The sequence below is a fragment of the Sinocyclocheilus anshuiensis genome, unplaced genomic scaffold, assembly GCF_001515605.1.
Source record: "Sinocyclocheilus anshuiensis isolate Anshui unplaced genomic scaffold, SAMN03320099.WGS_v1.1 scaffold112, whole genome shotgun sequence".
Taxonomy (NCBI): Eukaryota; Metazoa; Chordata; class Actinopteri; order Cypriniformes; family Cyprinidae; genus Sinocyclocheilus; species Sinocyclocheilus anshuiensis.
In genome coordinates this window covers 126,476-146,889 of record NW_015557175.1, presented here as the reverse complement: position 1 = coordinate 146,889, position 20,414 = coordinate 126,476, and the positions used below count along the sequence as shown (strand labels likewise).

Genomic DNA, 20,414 nt, shown 5'->3' with positions numbered 1-20,414 from the left:
TTTGTTGAAACCACAAGCAGTTCTGTCTTAGCCAGGTTGAGTTGAAGGTGATGGTCCCAGTTCAAAGTATTTCAGTTGCAATAATACTCTGATATATGTAGGTAAATATGGATTTTATGATTATATATTGATACATTAGTGCATACAAATATATATATATATTTTTTTTTTATTAAAAGCCCCACTGTATTATTAAGATTTTATTTATTTATTTATTTTTGGTAAGATTTTTCTTATTTTCACCAAGGCTGCATTTGTTTGATCAAAATACAAACACATTAATCAATATTAGATTATTAATAATAATAATTGTTAGTATTACAATTTAAAATCATTTGTTTTATATTCTCTCTCTCTCTCTCTCTCTCTATATATATATATATATTCTGTGATGTCAAAGCTGAATTTTCAGCAGCTATTACTCCAGTCTTCAGTGTCACATGATCCTTCGGCCATATTTGTACTGTAATATGACAACTTCTCGCATTCAAATCAACAAGCTCTCGAATTTTGCTACTGTTTTACCTTCATACCAGCATGACTGCACATAAACCAAGCGACCTTCAAAATAGAGTTGCTGCTTCTTGCATCACATGTGCTTAGGATACGGTTATCAGGAATCATATTGAGCTAACAGTCATACATCAGCTTTATTAAAATGAATCTGCATCTTCATTTGAAGGATAGCTTTCTATGCATAGACTGAAATGAATATTTAGAATGATGAATTTTTGTGTGTGTGTGTTCTTGTTCAGGATTCATTGTTTAGAGGTGAAAGAGGAGAGGGAGGACAGGCTGGAGTTCATCGATAAACAGCTGGATCTGCTCACTCTGGACTGCAAGAGCAAAATCAAGAAGATCACAGAGGAGGTGGAGAAGCAGGTGAGGCTGTTTTTCAGAACGTTACTAAGTAACTAACATCTAAGTCTACAAAAAAGCTCACTATGAAGCCAATTTGTAGTTTGATTTATATACATGCTGGAGGAAGCTGAGCTACAATCACACTATCGAGGTCTGTTAAGTATACATCAGTGTGGACATACAGCTGAACACATGCACTAGAAAGTTTCCTCCAGTGTCATTCAGTTTAATCAGACTCTGGTGCTATTATTTTTTCTTGCTGAAAGTGTCTTTGTACTCGTTTAGTCTGGAGTTATGTTGTCAACGTGGCCGTCTGTTCTTGTTGCCGTCACCATTAGTGTGATGGTGAGGTTGTTGTTACATCTCTTCAGTTTCTTTCACATGACATTTTAAAAGAAGAATTGTTGTTTTAGTTTGACTGAAATTGAACATTCAGAGTTTATGTAAATGTACATAATGTCACACTTTCTTTTTTGGGACATCATATGAAGTCGCTGAGTCTAATATAGTTTAACAAGAGATTGATGTGATTAATGTACTATATTAAAGTATATATTTTAAGAGATTTCCTTTCTTTAGTTGTTTATGTTTATATATATATATATATATATATATCAGTCATTAAAGAACTTGGACTCCTATGTCGGCCCCGCTACATCCATAGAAGCTCTCGGCGAAAGTTTGCATACTCCCGGTCTGGTGACGCCATTCCCTCTGTTTGGACAGCTGTGCGCCCTGTCACATCTCTCGCAAGTCATCAGAGCACTGATACTCTGTGGACTAGTAGAACTGGAGAAACAGCGCCATACATGGAGTCAGACAGAAAACATGGAGTGGATTTCAGCTTACTTCGGCCAGTACAGAGACTCACTGTTTTATCCAAAATTAAAATTGAACTGTTTAATACACAATCCCTCAGAAACAAATCCAGTTTCATACATGATCACATTCGGGACAAAAGTTTAGACATAATATGCCTCACAGAAACCTGGCGTCAACCAGATGTTTTTTCTGTTTTAAATGAGACCTGTCCTCCTGGCTACTGTTATTTCCAAAAAGCTCGTAGCACTGGCCGTGGTGGTGGCCTGGCTGTCATCTACCACAGTCACCTAGATTTGTCCCCTCTGGCCCTCCCTGGGCTGTCTTCCTTTGAATGTTTGGCATTTAATTGTAAGCCCCCTTTCACAATGACAGTACTATTGATCTACCGGCCACCCAAACCAAACGCATGCTTCATCTCAGAGTTATACAATCTTCTTTTAACTTTCTTTTAACCTCTTCCAATATAATAATACTTGGAGATTTTAACATTCATGTCAACAACCCCTCTTGTCATCTTGCAACAGAATTCTTGCAGTTATTGGATTGTTTAAACCTCAGACAACATGTTGATGTTCCCACACACACCAAGGGGAATATTCTTGATTTGGTCATTACTGAGTCTGCCCCTCTAAGTGCACCAATTGTCAAGTCAAGTCAAGTCAAGTTTATTTGTACAGCACTTTTCACGATACAAATGAAAAAACGATGCAACTTTACAGCAAATTAAGTTTCTACAATATTTAGTGGTTAGCTTATCAGTGGTGACTGTCAGTTAATGTACATATGGCAGAAATGTACAGAAAAATCAATTTAAGACGTAATAAAACAGACGATGAACACTATTAACAGCAATTATTATATGATGCAATCAAACTTATAGCAAAATGTGGTAGTTCTGTATGTTGTTTCAGGGTTGGCATCATCTGAGGTCCTCTGAGGGGTTGGCATCATCTCTTCTCAGGTGTTCTGGATCCAGACTGAAGCTTGTGTAAATCCTAGTTACAAAAAAAAACAAAAAAACAGAGAAACAAATAGAAACATAATTAGCGTAGCTGCTGTTCCAACCAAGCAAAATTGATTTGTTTAACCCAAACTAAAGAATAATAATGTGCATTTGATCAGATATAACTGCAGTACAAGATTATGAGATGCATTATTTGAATGCTTGGCCAAAGAGATGTGTCTTTAATCTAGATTTAAACAGAGAGAGTGTGTCTATTGTGTATGATCTGGGTGTATCTGACCATTAGGTCATCTCCATGGAGCTGCCTTTTCTGTCTTCCCACATCAAACCTAAACGTGAAATACGTTTTAGAAATCTGAAAAACATTAACACAGAAAACCTAAATTTAAGTCTTCAACATCTTCATTCTGTAAATGTCTCATCAGTCACTGAATCTATGGAATCTTATAATAAGACTCTGAGCAGCATTTTGGATCTTCATGCACCCATCAAAGTTAGGACAATTGTGTTTTCCCGCTCAACTCCCTGGTTCACAAGTGACCTGTGGAAAATGAAGGCAGCTGGACGTGCCTTTGAGCAGCAGTATAATGCTTCCGGACTTACTGTTCACAAGCTGGCCTATCGGGACCACCAAAAAGCTTATCTGAAGTCAATCAAAGAAGCACGGTCACAGTATTATTCAAATATTATTCAAAATAGTTCTGGCAATTCCAAACAGTTGTTTTCCATCATAAATCTTCTCCTTAAACCTCAAATTGCTCCACTCACAGGAGCTACAGAAGGACAATGCAATGATTTTATGACCTTTTTTAAAACCAAAATTGCCCAAAAATTGCTCCTCTTTTCATGTTCCCTCCTCCTCGTCTGCCCCAACTGCTGACCCACAGTCTGGTATTTCGAGGCTGCTCTGTTGCTTCCCAGAAGTCACTCAACATGAGGTCGAGGACACCATCAGGGGCATGAGATCCTCCACCTGTGCCCTCGACCCCTTTCCTACACCTCTGGTGAAAGCAAATATTTCTGCCATCAGTCCCCTTATCACCATGAAAATAAACCAATCCCTTCAGGCTGGCCATGTACCGTCTGCCTTAAAAATGGCCATAATCAGACCACTACTTAAGAAACCCACACTTGATCCTCAAATCCTTGCTAACTATAGGCCCATATCCAACCTGCCATTTCTCTCTAAGGTTCTGGAGAAAGTAGGTGCCAGCCACCTTCAGGATCACCTCAAATACAATAACATTTTTGAAAAGTTTCAGTCTGGTTTCCGTTCCGCTCACAGCACAGAAACAGCCTTAGTGAGAGTGACAAATGACCTGCTGATGACAGCTGATGCTGGTTCACCATCACTTCTTGTCCTCCTGGATCTTTCTGCAGCGTTCGACACTGTTGATCACGGGATACTTCTCAACCGGCTACATCACTCCATTGGACTTAATAGCATCGTCCTGCGCTGGTTTGAATCATACCTCATGGACAGATCTGAGTTTGTGGCCATGGGAAGCTCAAGGTCCCGTTCACATGCTGTTGGATGTGGGGTTCCACAGGGATCAGTTCTCGGACCTATTTTATTCATTCTCTACATGCTCCCACTTGGCAAAGTCATCAGTCATTTGGGAATTTCCTTCCATTGTTACGCTGATGATACACAACTATATATGAAAGCTGATACTCACTCATCATCATCGTCATCATCATCATCATTAGCAACTTTATCTACACTCACTGCATGTCTGGTGGAGATAAGGGCGTGGATGAATCATAACTTTCTCCAGCTGAACAGCTCAAAAACAGAAGCCATCCTCATTGGTTCCCCTCATCAGATCAGAACATCTGCCATAACTTGCATTACATTTTCTGGCCAGGACATTCCCTTATCACCATTAGTCGCCAATCTTGGCATTAGGTTTGACCCTCATTTAACCTTTGAGGCTCACATTAAACATCTTTGCAAAACATAATTTCATCACCTCAGGAATATAGCCAGACTTCTTCCTACACTCACCTTATATGATGCTGAGAAACTCGTCCATGCCTTTGTCTCCTCCAGACTGGACTACTGCAACTCTCTTCTCATCGGGATCATCTCATCCTGAAACTCCAGCACATACAAAATAGTGCCGCTAGGATCCTGAGGAGAGTGCGTAAATACAAACACATCACACCAATTCTTCAATCATTGCACTGGCTTCCCATTTCTGCCCGCATTGAATACAAAGTCTCCCTCCTCACACATCAGTGCATCCATGGCAATGCTCCCATTTACCTTAAAGAACTCCTCACCTCACAGATTTCAGCACATTCCCTCCGTTCCACAAACACGCATCTTCTCGCCCCTAGGACTACGACTCGCACCATTGGGGATCGAGCCTTTTGCGCCGCCGCCCCTGGCCTGTGGAATGCCCTCCCTGAACATCTGAGGGCTCCACAGACAAACTGATGGTTTTAAAAGGGGTCTAAAAACGTACCTGTTTAAAAAGTCTTTTAATGTTTAATGTTTAAACTTTTGTGGTTATCTCAGTTGGCAGCTGGTTTTAATTATATTTTTATATTATTATGGCTCTTTTTTTAGCACTTTGAGATTTTCTTTAAAATGTAAAGTGCTTTATAAATAAAATGCATTATTATTATTATTTATATATGTTTTTAATTTTAATTTATTGTTTTTTTTTTTTGCAAGTTTAAAGATGATAGTTTCCTTTTGAAATTGGTAAAAAAAAAAAAAAGACTACTAGATAAAGATGCCTTTTTTTTTCTCTCTTGGTCCTTATTTTATATTGTTTGTTAGGTCTTTTATCTTTTGTTTTTGTTCTTTTGTTAAGTTTTAAGTCAAGTCACCTTTGTTTGTATAGTGCTTTATACAATACTGGTTGTGTCTAAGCAGCTTTACAGTGTCAAACAGGAAAATAGTTTGTCAATAATGCAAGAAGACAATAACAGAGTCGTTTGCATATTAAATGGAAATGCATAATGTCATAATTTCAAGGCATTAGGTAATGGGTATTTTGCAAAACCTGATTATTGAAACAAGTATGGATTTGGAGTCTTTAGTAACTTTAATTTTCAATTTAAGTTTCAAACACTATAAAACTAGCCCTAATAAGGGTGTTTCCATGTTTCATCCCGTAGGTATCTAACGCCATGGCAGAGGAGATCCGGAGACTGGCTGTGCTAGTGGACGACTTCCACATTGACTTTCATCCTTCACAAGTGGTGCTCAAAGTATATAAGAACGTGAGTTGGACTTGAATTGGTCTTCCTCCAATCAGCCGCCCATGTCTTCTCCTCTTTATTTGTATGCTCTTTTATCAACTGTAGTTTTATGTTTAGTGTCAACATGCAGCTGTCCTCAAGGAAAACCCCTAGCTGCCCAGTAACATCATGTGATCTCATCTACGCCCTTGTCCTTGATCTTGTTAACTTTCATTTTGCATATGGCTGCGTATAGATTAAACCAATTAATAGCCAGGGCTTGAATTTCGGCGTGGGATTGTGCATAATTTTACTGCTTCCCGCAGTTTACGCTCTTGTAATGTGGGAAATTCCCGCAAATATTTCAGCGTGAAAGACGCTCGGGACAGATGACGGAATGTATCATTTGCACATGCTTTTTAGTCTTACAATTTTAAACATTCAAGTGCTCAATTCAGTAGTTGCGCGCTCGCTGTGAGACCCCTTTCTGTGAGCTCACACCTAAAGCGCGCGCACATAGAGCCGCATCTGAGAGCGTTCGACTACAGAATGAAGTTGTGTTGCAACTTATTGCATGTAAATGGCCAAATACATACAAAATTAAGTCAAAATACCCGTCTAGATGAGTATACACGTAAACAGTCGATTTATACTAAACACTGTCGGTTATAGGCTATTAAATGAATGTAAACAGTTGAGAAACAAAACTTATGTGTAACAGTTAGATCCGTGCATGAGGTCTTAAAGAGACAGCAACCTAAATAAATCTGCTGCTGTCTGTCATTAATGTTTATTTATACATTGAAGACTATAACCAGCGTTATTTTAAAGTTAAATAGCCTCTCACTCTGCGCTGGTTGCTATTTGATCGCGTCATATCATTATTAATGTTTATAAAATGCTTAATATGTCATTATAAAATGCATACATACATAAAGTATGACGTATCGTGTGTAATAAAAGCAAATTACCCCTCAAAAACCGTAAGGTGGCGCTACTCTATTAAAAAATGTAAGCTCCGCCCCTCACTTCCAGTTCTGTGGCTGCGGTTCTGAAACTGCTGGTGCTGCGGGTCTGTCTGAGAGCGCGCGACTAACGTTACTGAATAAGGTTGTGTTGCGCGTAAACGGCCAAATACATACAAAATTATGTAAAATTGCCCGACCGTCTTGATGAGTATTTACGTAAACAGTCGATTTATACTAAACATTGCAGGTATATAGGCTATTAAGGGAATGTAAACAGTTGAGAAACAAAACTTATGTGTAACAGTTAGATCCGTGCATGAGGTCTTAAAGAGACAGCAACCTAAATAAATCTGCTGCTGTCTGTCATTAATGTTTATTTATACATTGAAGACTATAACCAGCGTTATTTTAAAGTTAAATAGCCTCTCACTCTGCGCTGGTTGCTATTTGATCGCGTCATATCATTGTTCGGTACAATTTATTTGGTCTTTTCGCTTATTCGGCCGAACACCAAAAGAGCTTTTTTTGCTATTTTCGGCTGCCGAACATTCGGTGCATCCCTACACTGGATTGCAGTGGAGATTTTTATTTTGATTTATTTACAAATTTTTTATTTTATTAAAAATTTTTTGGGACTGTTTGCATGCTAATCTCTTTAGTGAATCATGCATTAAAACCATCAAAAATTGGGTGTAAATAAACAATGCATCCACAAAAAGTGGATACAATTCATTCTTGGTGAATTCTCTCACTCTCATCTGAATTGGACCACGACGGACCTTCTTAAGAGCACGCCTCTCATTCCCTCCATGTGAGAAGTCATCTTTGAGTCTCCCGATAAATAGAAAGGAATTCTCAGTCTTAAAAGCTCTTAAAAGACGGGTATACCATTGTGATCATGACAAAGTTCATGAGCGTATAATGGAAGCTAATAGATAAGGGCGTGGATGAATCATAACTTTCTCCAGCTGAACAGCTCAAAAACAGAAGCCATCCTCATTGGTTCCCCTCATCAGATCAGAACATCTGCCATAACTTGCATTACATTTTCTGGCCAGGACATTCCCTTATCACCATTAGTCACCAATCTTGGCGTTAGGTTTGACCCTCATTTAACCTTTGAGGCTCACATTAAACATCTTTGCAAAACATAATTTCATCACCTCAGGAATATAGCCAGACTTCTTCCTACACTCACCTTATATGATGCTGAGAAACTCGTCCATGCCTTTGTCTCCTCCAGACTGGACTACTGCAACTCTCTTCTCATCGGGATCATCTCATCCTGAAACTCCAGCACATACAAAATAGTGCCGCTAGGATCCTGAGGAGAGTGCGTAAATACAAACACATCACACCAATTCTTCAATCATTACACTGGCTTCCCATTTCTGCCCGCATTGAATACAAAGTCTCCCTCCTCACACATCAGTGCATCCATGGCAATGCTCCCATTTACCTTAAAGAACTCCTCACCTCACAGATTTCAGCACATTCCCTCCGTTCCACAAACACGCATCTTCTCGCCCCTAGGACTACGACTCGCACCATTGGGGATCGAGCCTTTTGCGCCGCCGCCCCTGGCCTGTGGAATGCCCTCCCTGAACATCTGAGGGCTCCACAGACAAACTGATGGTTTTAAAAGGGGTCTAAAAACGTACCTGTTTAAAAAGTCTTTTAATGTTTAATGTTTAAACTTTTGTGGTTATCTCAGTTGGCAGCTGGTTTTAATTATATTTTTATATTATTATGGCTGTTTTTGTAGCACTTTGAGATTTTCTTTAAAATGTAAAGTGCTTTATAAATAAAATGCATTATTATTATTATTTATATATGTTTTTAATTTTAATTTATTGTTTTTTTTTTTTGCAAGTTTAAAGATGATAGTTTCCTTTTGAAATTGGTAAAAAAAAAAAAAAGACTACTAGATAAAGATGCCTTTTTTTTCTCTCTTGGTCCTTATTTTATATTGTTTGTTAGGTCTTTTATCTTTTGTTTTTGTTCTTTTGTTAAGTTTTAAGTCAAGTCACCTTTGTTTGTATAGTGCTTTATACAATACTGGTTGTGTCTAAGCAGCTTTACAGTGTCAAACAGGAAAATAGTTTGTCAATAATGCAAGAAGACAATAACAGAGTCGTTTGCATATTAAATGGAAATGCATAATGTCATAATTTCAAGGCATTAGGTAATGGGTATTTTGCAAAACCTGATTATTGAAACAAGTATGGATTTGGAGTCTTTAGTAACTTTAATTTTCAATTTAAGTTTCAAACACTATAAAACTAGCCCTAATAAGGGTGTTTCCATGTTTCATCCCGTAGGTATCTAACGCCATGGCAGAGGAGATCCGGAGACTGGCTGTGCTAGTGGACGACTTCCACATTGACTTTCATCCTTCACAAGTGGTGCTCAAAGTATATAAGAACGTGAGTTGGACTTGAATTGGTCTTCCTCCAATCAGCCGCCCATGTCTTCTCCTCTTTATTTGTATGCTCTTTTATCAACTGTAGTTTTATGTTTAGTGTCAACATGCAGCTGTCCTCAAGGAAAACCCCTAGCTGCCCAGTAACATCATGTGATCTCATCTACGCCCTTGTCCTTGATCTTGTTAACTTTCATTTTGCATATGGCTGCGTATAGATTAAACCAATTAATAGCCAGGGCTTGAATTTCGGCGTGGGATTGTGCATAATTTTACTGCTTCCCGCAGTTTACGCTCTTGTAATGTGGGAAATTCCCGCAAATATTTCAGCGTGAAAGACGCTCGGGACAGATGACGGAATGTATCATTTGCACATGCTTTTTAGTCTTACAATTTTAAACATTCAAGTGCTCAATTCAGTAGTTGCGCGCTCGCTGTGAGACCCCTTTCTGTGAGCTCACACCTAAAGCGCGCGCACATAGAGCCGCATCTGAGAGCGTTCGACTACAGAATGAAGTTGTGTTGCAACTTATTGCATGTAAATGGCCAAATACATACAAAATTAAGTCAAAATACCCGTCTAGATGAGTATACACGTAAACAGTCGATTTATACTAAACACTGTCGGTTATAGGCTATTAAATGAATGTAAACAGTTGAGAAACAAAACTTATGTGTAACAGTTAGATCCGTGCATGAGGTCTTAAAGAGACAGCAACCTAAATAAATCTGCTGCTGTCTGTCATTAATGTTTATTTATACATTGAAGACTATAACCAGCGTTATTTTAAAGTTAAATAGCCTCTCACTCTGCGCTGGTTGCTATTTGATCGCGTCATATCATTGTTCGGTACAATTTATTTGGTCTTTTCGCTTATGCCGAATAATTTCGGTTGCCGAACATTCGGTATATCCCTAATTAATTTAACAACATTTAATAATAGGTTAATGTGTAATCTTTGGTAGCTCTATTACATGATGGTGAAATGTCTTTTGTGTCATGTTATTTTGATGATTGAAATGATTGGTTTCAGGAGCTGCACAAGCACATAGAGGACGGACTTGGCAGGAATATGTCTGAGAGATGCTCCTGTGCGATAACTGCAGCACTGCAAAACACACAGACTGAAATGATAGGTCGGTATCCCTCTCATACGGTGAGTTTTCATACAGCTCATCCAGTATCAGCAGCAGGTTAAAGCACTTCTGATCGTTCCAGAGGGCCTGAAGCCCCTGCTGCCCATCGGGATTCGAAAGCAGGTGGATAAGATGGTGCCCAGACAGTGCTTCGCCCTCAGCTATGACCTCAACTGTGACAAACTCTGCAGCGACTTTCAGGAAGACATCGGCTTCCACTTCTCCCTGGGCTGGACCATGCTGGTCAACCGCTTCCTGGGTCCCAAAAACACACGCCGCGCTCTCATGGGCTACAATGACCAGGTAGCACGTGTTAATCGCAGACTTCTGTTTTGTAATAATGTTCAGATTTGTCCATCTAAATCAGGGTGTCCAATCCTGGTTCTGTAAGGTCAACATCCTACATATTTCTTCTCTGGGATAGGAGGCTTCTATGTTTTGGCGAGCATAGTGCTGCAAGACAGAGCTTAAAACATGGAAGAAAAAAATAATATTCCTTAAAATATACTCGATAAACAATGCAATATGAATTAGTATTGATTCTAGAAAAAAAAAAAGAAATCTATTTCAAAATTGTGAAACAAAAAATGCTATGCAGTGGAGCCAGTGTTTGTATCTGCATCTGTATCTGTAACAATCACAAAATTATTCGTATCTGTTTTCGAATAAAACTGGTAGTAGGCGGGGCTTAAACCGGAAGTTCGTACAGTTACTTAAGAAGATCGTAATCTGTTTTTTTCAATCTCTTTTTTTGTAGTTATCACTGTACAAATATGCCGTGTTTAACTAAAATAATATATTTTTTTATGATTTTAACATTTAAATATTTTCTAACTGTCGGAGCCGGTACTCTTGTATAGGCAGTGAAACAGCTTGGGGACCTTTCGTGATCCGATAAATAAATATTTAAATATCTTCTAATTGAAGCAGTAAGGGCTCCTATGCAGTTTGGAAATATGGAAATTGATTTAAGTCATTTCCAGGAAATGCACGGAGAAAGGTAACTGCAACACTGATATTTTATTTGCGCTTATTTAATTCATAGAGTTTACACTCACTTACTTCACAGACTCGTTATTGCGTAGTGATTTTAAAGGTTTATGTCAATTTTTTCAGTTTTCCAGTTTGGAAAAGTATGGAAAAAAGAGAACAGAGTATCGAAATGTGTGTTTCGGCTGTTTGCCCTATTCAGTGTTCTAAAATATAAAATTAATAATTTCTAAAAACACATTCATCATACAAGCTGAGTAGGGACGCACGATATTGGATTTTTGCCGATATGCCGATAATTTTCAACTCATTTTGGCCGATAACCGATGCCGATATTTAATTATTTTTAATTTTGGTTAGTTTTTAACAAGAACTTATTTGTTAGAATTAAATAAACAATAATAAAGTTATTTTATAATTACAGTACATTGAAGATTTGAAAATAACTATAAATAAACTATATATTAATCACTGCATTTTTTTTTCAGAAAGATGCAGTGGTAACCATAACACTTTATTTTATGATTTAACATTTGTAAATGGTCTAAAGCAAAAGAGTTGTAAAAATTCTGAAAATCTTTTAGAGCTCATAATTTGTTTAAAAAGTATAACATATTACACATTAATGAATAAATCAGTATATATAAAATTATTTAATTTAAGTGTCATGTTTGTGATTTTTTGTTTGTTCATGTAAGCTATAGCTTCTGACCTTTAAATCAAAACATACTCATGATTTTATGGCATCAATTACTGCTTTATTTAATCAGAAACAGTCTAAATATTATTTGTGTATTTTGCTTTAATTTTATTAGAAGTAGGCCAACAGCGCCCCCTACAGAATTAAAACTCCTTACTGAGCAGGCGTTAGGACCCGGGGGAGGCTGCCGCTGCAGTGCTATTAACTGTTTACTCTATCACACACCTAACGTCATCTGTACGTGCATTCTCAGTTTAAATGCAGATCCAAAACAGTGAATCTAATCACCATTCAGGCAAAACTTTGCTTCAAAAAATGAGACACAATGCTGACGTGATCTAATCGCTAGCACACCCTGAGCACATGCGAGTTAACATATTCCTCTTATCGGCAAGACATATCGGCATAATTTTTCATATCGGGCCGATGCCGGTATTTATATTTAAAGCCATTATCGGCCGATTCCGATATTGGTCCGATAATATCGTGCATCCCTAAAGCAGAGAGATTTCATGACAAACGTTTAGTGATCATTTGAACACGACTGAATTAATTCAAGCGCACATTTTCATTACACAGAACTCTTTAAGCAAGTCTTGAACTTCACTGAACAAATGTGCGTGTGTCACTCAAACCAGCAGAAGATAAAGAAGCAAACGTGTAGGCCTAGTAGAAAATGCGTATGTATCTAAGTTGATTATTAGCCTACTCTTGACAGAGAACTGGTTTGGTTTTTGAGAGACGGAGACGTGGCTGTTTGATTGGCGAACACGCTGTGCTTATTCCATTCATTCGTGTATCAAAATCATCGTGTTCTGTGTTGTCAGGTTCCCAGGCCTCTGGCCATCACTCCGGTCAGCACCAGTGTGCCTCCTTTCCCTCAAGGATCCATGATCCAGGAAGAGCTTATGGTTTCCATGGTATCAGGATTGGCATCACTCACCTCTCGGACATCAATGGGCATTATAGTCGTAGGAGGAGTGGTAAGATCATAATCTCTGATGCACTAAAAAATATAATGCACATTCTGTCTTCATTTACTCGCCGTCATCTCCTGGTCTAATGACTTGGAATATCAAATGGATGTAAGCGGTGTGATTGTGTTTGTGTTTCAGATCTGGAAGGCGGTGGGCTGGAGGCTCATCGCTCTGTCTGTGGGTCTCTATGGGCTGCTGTACGTTTATGAGAGACTCACCTGGACCACAAGGGCCAAAGAGAGAGCATTTAAAAGACAGTTTGTGGAGTACGCCAGCGAGAAGCTACAGCTCATCGTCAGCTACACGGGATCCAACTGCAGCCATCAGGTTCAGCAGTAAGTCCGAGTCTCAGTCTGTAGCAAAGCAAAGTCATGCCCAATCCTATGTGCCCTCTAGTGGAGAAATTAAATATATGAAGTATATGTTTTTTGAGAGATATGCTTTCTGTAGTTGTGTTTTTCGAACATTGTTGAATCCAGCCTGCTTACCTATGAATGTTTGTCCCAGGGAGCTGGCTGGCACCTTCTCTCAGCTCTGTCAGCAGGTGGACGTGACCAGACAGCAGCTGGACGATGAAATCCGGGATTTGAACAGCAAGATCGAACAGTTGGACGGCCTGCAGAGTAAAGCCAAGCTGCTCAGGTGAGAGTCTGTGATATCACATCATATGACTGGAGAGATCATGCATTTGCTGTTTGGTTGCAGTCGACTCTCTTGTTCAGGAATAGATAGTAGACTGTGACAACATATACGCTACAGTTTAAAGGTTTGGGGTCAGGGAGATTTTTGAAAGAAAGTCATGCTTTTATTCAGAAAGGATGCAATAAATTGATCAGAATTGACTGTAAAGACATTTATAATAAAGATTTCTATTTCAAATAAATGCTGTTCTTTTGAACTTTATATTCACCAAAGAATCTTGAAAATCTTGAGTAATGATACTGAAAATTCAGCATTGTCATCGCATTTGAAAATATATTAAAATTGCAAACAGTTATTTTGAATTGTAATCATATTTCACAATATTGTTGTTTTTACTGCATTTTTGATCAAATAAATGCAGCCTTGGTGAACATAAGAGACTTTTTACAAACCCCAAACTTTTTCAGAACCATTTCAACCAACTAAACAGAAGTAAAATAATGCACATTTTAGTTACAATCATCAAGATGTTTTCATAACAGGTTTTACTGGAAATTATCTAAACATTTTGTTTATAAATGCACCGGTATATACATAATTGTAAATATCAATATATACTTGCATGTATGTTTTGGACTTCTATGAACATTTTTAACAAACTACAAAGAAGTCATTGGACTTTCAGAGCTGATTTGTGGAAATTCATTAAACTATATGGCTCAATTTAAAAATGTCTTGTGCTAGTGAGTTATAACTCAAGTTAGCAGGGGGAAAACTAGTCTGCTGCTCTGACCTTTACAAAACTTACTGGCCAAAAATAAAGCACAGTAAAATCATTTTTAATATTTATGATGTGATAATTTTATTGTGATTTCTTCCCCAGGAATAAAGCTGGCTGGCTGGACAGTGAACTCAACATGTTTACCCAGCAGTACCTTCAACAGGGCCGATAGAGATCCGTCTGAACACTGCTGCATTTAGAATCGAACACCTAGCCATGCTTTAAACCATTTATTTCAGCGTACCAAATATTGCTCATCACATATTTCTTTTTTCTATCAGTATTGTTTTTTTTTTTTTGCATTTGAGAGTTCAGTGACATGCCACTTTGAAGAGAGCTTTTTTTTGTTTTCTACACTGTTTCTTTTGTATTTAATACAGGGGTTATTATTTATTCTCGAGTAAAGAGGTCTTGTAAACAGCTTGGCCTCTTTGTAGATTGTGTTATATAAGAGAAATCTGGATCTGGCAACATTAAAAAAAGGAAGCGGGACGTTTTGAATGAAATCCGCAATATGTTCTAGTGCCTAATTTTCCCCCCATAGCTGCACTGTTTTACTACTAATCATTTGATTAGTATTAATATGGGAAAAATGAATATTAGTTATTTATGAATTGGATCGGAAAACCAGATTTATGACGCCAGTTATGCATATAATTACATTGTACATTTATTCCACTACTGTCATCCACACCTGAAAGAGATCAGACTGTAAATGTACGGGATGCACTACTAACCTGTTAGTTCCTGCATATGTGTATGCTAACCTGTTTTGTTTGGATTATGATGTGTGCCAAGTGTTGAAGAACGTCATCAGGAGAAGCTCTCGTGATGGGCACTTTATATTTTGCTGCTGTAATGCATTAATTTCCAGAAGGTTCCTTAGAAAGAGAAAGGTACAGTGACCTGTCAACAGTAATGTATATAGATGAGCATGCAGAGTCATTCACTATTACTGCTAGATGAAATAATAAAGTGACACTGTTGAAAAAGGAATGATGGCTTGATTTGTCTCTGTGAAGGATATGCTAAATGTCAGTTCTTCTTTCTAAAATGATGCTTAAGAAGCACGAGTTTCTGTTTCATCCTTTTAATAGGCACATGCACACATCAAAAAAATAAAATAAAATTGGGAAAAGAAATTGCTGTTTGTTTACTTGGGGCAGAGATATCTTCACTTTGCTTATTTATTTATTTATTTATTTTTACAGGCTCAACAGCCTATTAATAGTTGAAGTCAAGGATCCCACAGTGCTGGAAAACCTGGATATATTTGGGAATTTCAGGGGGAAAAAGGTCCTGGGAAAATCATGGAAATTAATACATCTTAAAATCAACAAAACAGTCAATCAAGATATAGTTGTGTAGTCAGCAGAGCTGGGTGGAAACTGATTACATAATCCGTAATTAGAGTATATTACATTTTAAAATACTCGTAATCAGATTACAGTTACTTTTTATGGATTGCATATTCACACAATGACTAATAATTACTCATCATTTATTGATTCACACTAATTCTTTTTTTTTCTCTTTTAAATTTTCCATTCTAAAAATCCTAATGTCATACTATTTAGACTATATTCACAAATACTGTGTAAATAAATGTGCAAACCATGCTTCTGAATTAGAGGGAAGATGCACCTCTCAAGCAATTAGACCATGTATGAAACACATATGTTACTGAACACTGGTGATGTATAGCTGTGAAACACTGTCGTCATCATATCCAGAGTGACTCTTCAGTATATATCTCCTGTGTGATGTCATCGTTGTTTTCATGTTTTTGTCAGACAAACCTCTTAAAATAAAATATTTACTTGTTGATATTTCAAATAATTTAACAACACATTCACATGTTCTCTGTTGGCGGTTAATGGTTATGTTGACATGCAGGTAAACAAATAAAATATTTATATTTTTTTTAGTGTTGAAGTGTTACAATTATTTTTTATTTTACAATTTTATGATTTGATTAATTAGCTTTTTTTATCAACTCACTATTTCACTCTATCAACTCACTAATGTAATGTTTAATGCATTTTATGATGTTGATATCACAAAATGGAATATATTTTCTTTCTCTTTGCTTTTTTTTTGTATCAATATGGTATGTTTAATTGTAAGTTTAAACAAGTTTGATAGTTTTTCTAGTTATGCTTAACTCTTTGGCAAGACCTACTTTAGAAATATTTGTGAGTGTGATCTAAATGAATTCTTAAAAAAATCCTTATCCGATTTTATATATATACACTAAAAAAAAATTCCGTAAAATTTACGGTAAAAAACTGACAGCGGTGGTTATATATATATATATATATATATATATATCTGTACCTTTCTTATATTTAAATAAAATACATACATACATACAAACATTTGGGATGTTGTTTATCCAACCCCGTTTATCTATGAGTATTTTAATATTCTTTCCTCCCACCCCTAGTAGATTTGCTGGTTACGGTTGATGTATATATGAAATTAAAATCCACGATCATATATTATGATAATGGTACAATGACTTCGCTTTCTGACAGGCACAATACATTTTAATATACTACTTAATTAAAGGGAACTAATTAAAGGTCCTTTAAGTTGGACATTAATATGCCATGGCTGAAAGTTTCAATTTGTTGTTTAATTAATCAAATTATTTTAGAGAGTTAGGCAATTTAAACACATGTTTGGAGAGAGAGAAAAAAAGTTTTGAGGTACTCAAAGTGTCTCATTGGGCAGAGATAATTTAGTTCCTTTGGAAAATGTAACGGACACAATAATACATTTTTACACACTTTTTAAAACATGTTCCACAAGAGTGTGTTTGGTGAGTAAAGCCAAAGTTTGGAGCTGCTGTCCATCCATAAGGCCCAGAAGTAACGTCCAAGCCAGCAGTAATAAGAGCATGTTCAAGCCCTAATTATTATCCGAGCCATTACACGAAAAACCTCCATTTATAACCCTATGCTTCAGTTTTCAAACAGTAATTAAGGCCTTAATGAACAGAGCTCTGCTGCCCCCACCTCACATCCCTGAGCTCATTTGCATGTTAATTATCATTAGTGTCATGGGGGAAAGAGCCCATAACAGCTAAATTAGCAGCTCAATCATGTTTTTGGCTACTCGGAGTGTCACTGAAGCACAACAGGACATAACAGTCCAGTCCCTCTCTGTCTGAAACAACAACAACCGTTGTGCTCTTTTTCTTTTACTACTACTATATTACTACTACTAAAACTAATAATAACATATTCAAATGTAGGTGAAAAAGTCAGTTAGTAAAAGAGACTTTACTGAAGTGTGAATAGACTATCCCATATGTCAAATAAAGAGTTGAGTCGTGCATCTTCATGTTAATGAACTGTTTTACCAAAAGAGGGCGACAGAGCATCACATTTCACAATACTCAACGTGCCATTACAGCAGAATTCAATCTTGACATTAGGGTTTCACAGAAAATCCCGTTTTACGAAAAAAACAAAAATAAATCAGCATGTGCAATGCTAATGTGCATATTCAAATTATTTATTTGTTTATTTAAACAAGTGGGCCACTGAGTAAATCATTAAAAATGAGGTTTGTCGATTACAAATCCTGGTTGACGATTGATTTCAATACAATTCTACTGAATGCATTTAAAGTTTAGACATACACTACTATTTAATTTGTTTGAAATGATGTAAATGTGGTTATACTTATGAAATTTAACCCGTCGATCAACTCAAACTGTAAAACGAATCCTATAATTTTACATACTGAGATGTGATCACTTTAGTCATTAAACAGCTAAAAGGGAACATTTTGACTTTATCTAAAAAATGTAATTAAACTTTTATTTTCCCTAAAAGACAGGAAAGTGACTGATTACGCTGAAAAAAAAAATTATTGACAAGATTATATATATATATATATATATATATATATAAACTGTAGCCTATTCTGCGTCTTCATCATCATCATTTTTTTTTTTTCAGATTTGTTGGTCATATTTTGAGCCTGTGAAAAGACATTAATTGGGGCTTGGTTACAATGAGAACAATACTCTTATATTCTTATAATATAACTTACATAGCCTAATATTTATACCATGCAGACGCAGCACCTCTTTCATGCAGCTTTTTCTCAGTAATTAGCTACAGATTGTGCCTTAAATAGGTAGGCTATTTGATAATGAAGTAATTTTAGTCATCAAACGTTTTGGAAAATGGATGAGTGTTGGATATATGGTAGCCTATTTAGAAGATTTGATTTGAATGAATTTGATGTCAAATTTGCAAGCGCATGCACTCTTTTCCGTGTCCTGACGGAGTGAGAGCTGAGCTGCAGAGTCAGAGTCAGAGTCAGGTGACTGCAGTCCTGCAACAGCACAGAGCTGCTTCTTCATGATGTGAGATGATATGTCCCTCAATTACTAGTCTGATCTCTGGATATTTCATACATTCAGTCGTCTTGTGACTGATATAGGCTAATACACGATACTCTTGTTTCGCACTGGACCTACATTGCAATACCACTAACAAACCAGCAGCTATAGATATTAAACTGCACTTCTGCAGCAGACCAATAGATCTCTGCCCTTGTGAAAAAGAAGTGCACTTAATTGTATTGAAAGTGCTCTTGTTGTGTACTTTAAAGGGTTAGTTCACCCAAAAAATGAAAATTCTGTCATTAATCAGTCACCCTCGTGTCGTTCCAAACACGTAAGACCTTCGTTCATCTTCAGAACACAAATTAAGATATGTTTGATGAATTCTGAGAGCTCTCTGACCCTCCCATAGACAGCAATGTAACTACCACGATCAACGTCCAGAAACGTAGCAAGGAGATCGGTAAAATAATCCATGTGACTTCAGGGGTTCAGCCGTAATTTTACGAAGCTACGAGAATACTTTTTGTACGCAAAAAAAACAAAAATAACGACTTTATTCAACAATATATTCAACTCCGCGTCACCCTGGTGCCATTTTGGAGAGTATCCACTGAACGTAAACAGCGTATGCTATTCTGTGTCAGCTGCAGACTAGCACAGCATCCCGCGTGACGTCCCATTGCTGAGCTCTCAGAACTCATCAAAAATATCTTGATTTGTGTTCCGAAGATGAACGGAGGTCTTACGGGTTTGGAATGACATGAGGGTGAGTAAATAATGACAGAATTTACATTTTTGGGTGAACTATCCCTTTAACTCTTAAAAGTTTTTAAAAACGATAATAATAACGAAATAAAAGGCCACTTAAGTGTACTTAAATAGACTTTCATGACTGGTTCTTAATACACTTAAGTACACTTTTTTCAATTTTGGGAGAACAATATTCAATTTTAGTCTTCAATTTTAAAAATGCATGCATTGCTGTGTCATAAAAATAACAGTAAATAAAATAAAAATTGATCTTTTTTTAATCACTACGAAAATCATTGTTAAGCTATATCGTGACTAAAATTCATCAAACACTTATATGTGTTAGTTCTGGTTGTTTTGCAGTGCTTTAGTGCTGTATATTCATGCTGAATGTAAAACCCTAAGGGTGGTCTCATCGTTGCAAATTTATGAACCTCTTTTCACACCTAACAGCCTAATTAAGTGGGATTGACATTAAATGAGTGTAATTTAGTCCAGGGCTGTGCCAGATCTACGACCGCTGTGGATCATCAGAGTAGATGCTGCTCACCAAACCCAGACTCCTGCTCTGGATTCCACCGCACGGATGAATGGATGAAGGACAGGGACATTTGATTTGGAATAAGAGCATGTCTTCCTGGAGCGAGATGTGCGTACACAGCTGTGTAAGTAACGGAGTTTATCCTGCATCACCTGCAAGCAATGAAAGCAGCGCTTCAGCATTCTGCTCAGAGAAGATCTGATGCCAACCTCAATGAGCCAGAGCCAGAGCTCGCATTAAACAACACACAGATCAATGTCATCTAACTCGAACACTTTCCAGTGATTATTCACAATAA

The 20,414-nt window shown here is 37.1% G+C and overlaps 1 protein-coding gene across 5 annotated transcripts in view; it reads left to right on the top strand.

Moving 5' to 3' along the window:
- Positions 1–15,587, top strand: part of LOC107678429 (mitofusin-2-like) — a 35,327-nt gene extending 19,740 nt beyond the window's left edge. For all 5 annotated transcript variants that reach the window (XM_016473686.1, XM_016473684.1, XM_016473683.1 and 2 more), the window contains 8 exons: positions 756–882; positions 5,780–5,884; positions 10,267–10,369; positions 10,452–10,672; positions 12,887–13,042; positions 13,175–13,371; positions 13,544–13,678; positions 14,562–15,587. In XM_016473686.1, coding sequence (XP_016329172.1) covers positions 756–882; positions 5,780–5,884; positions 10,267–10,369; positions 10,452–10,672; positions 12,887–13,042; positions 13,175–13,371; positions 13,544–13,678; positions 14,562–14,631 — 1,114 coding nt within the window. In that variant the 3' untranslated portion in view covers positions 14,632–15,587. The remainder of the gene's footprint in view (positions 1–755; positions 883–5,779; positions 5,885–10,266; positions 10,370–10,451; positions 10,673–12,886; positions 13,043–13,174; positions 13,372–13,543; positions 13,679–14,561) is intronic.
- Positions 15,588–20,414: the final 4,827 nt, after the last annotated feature.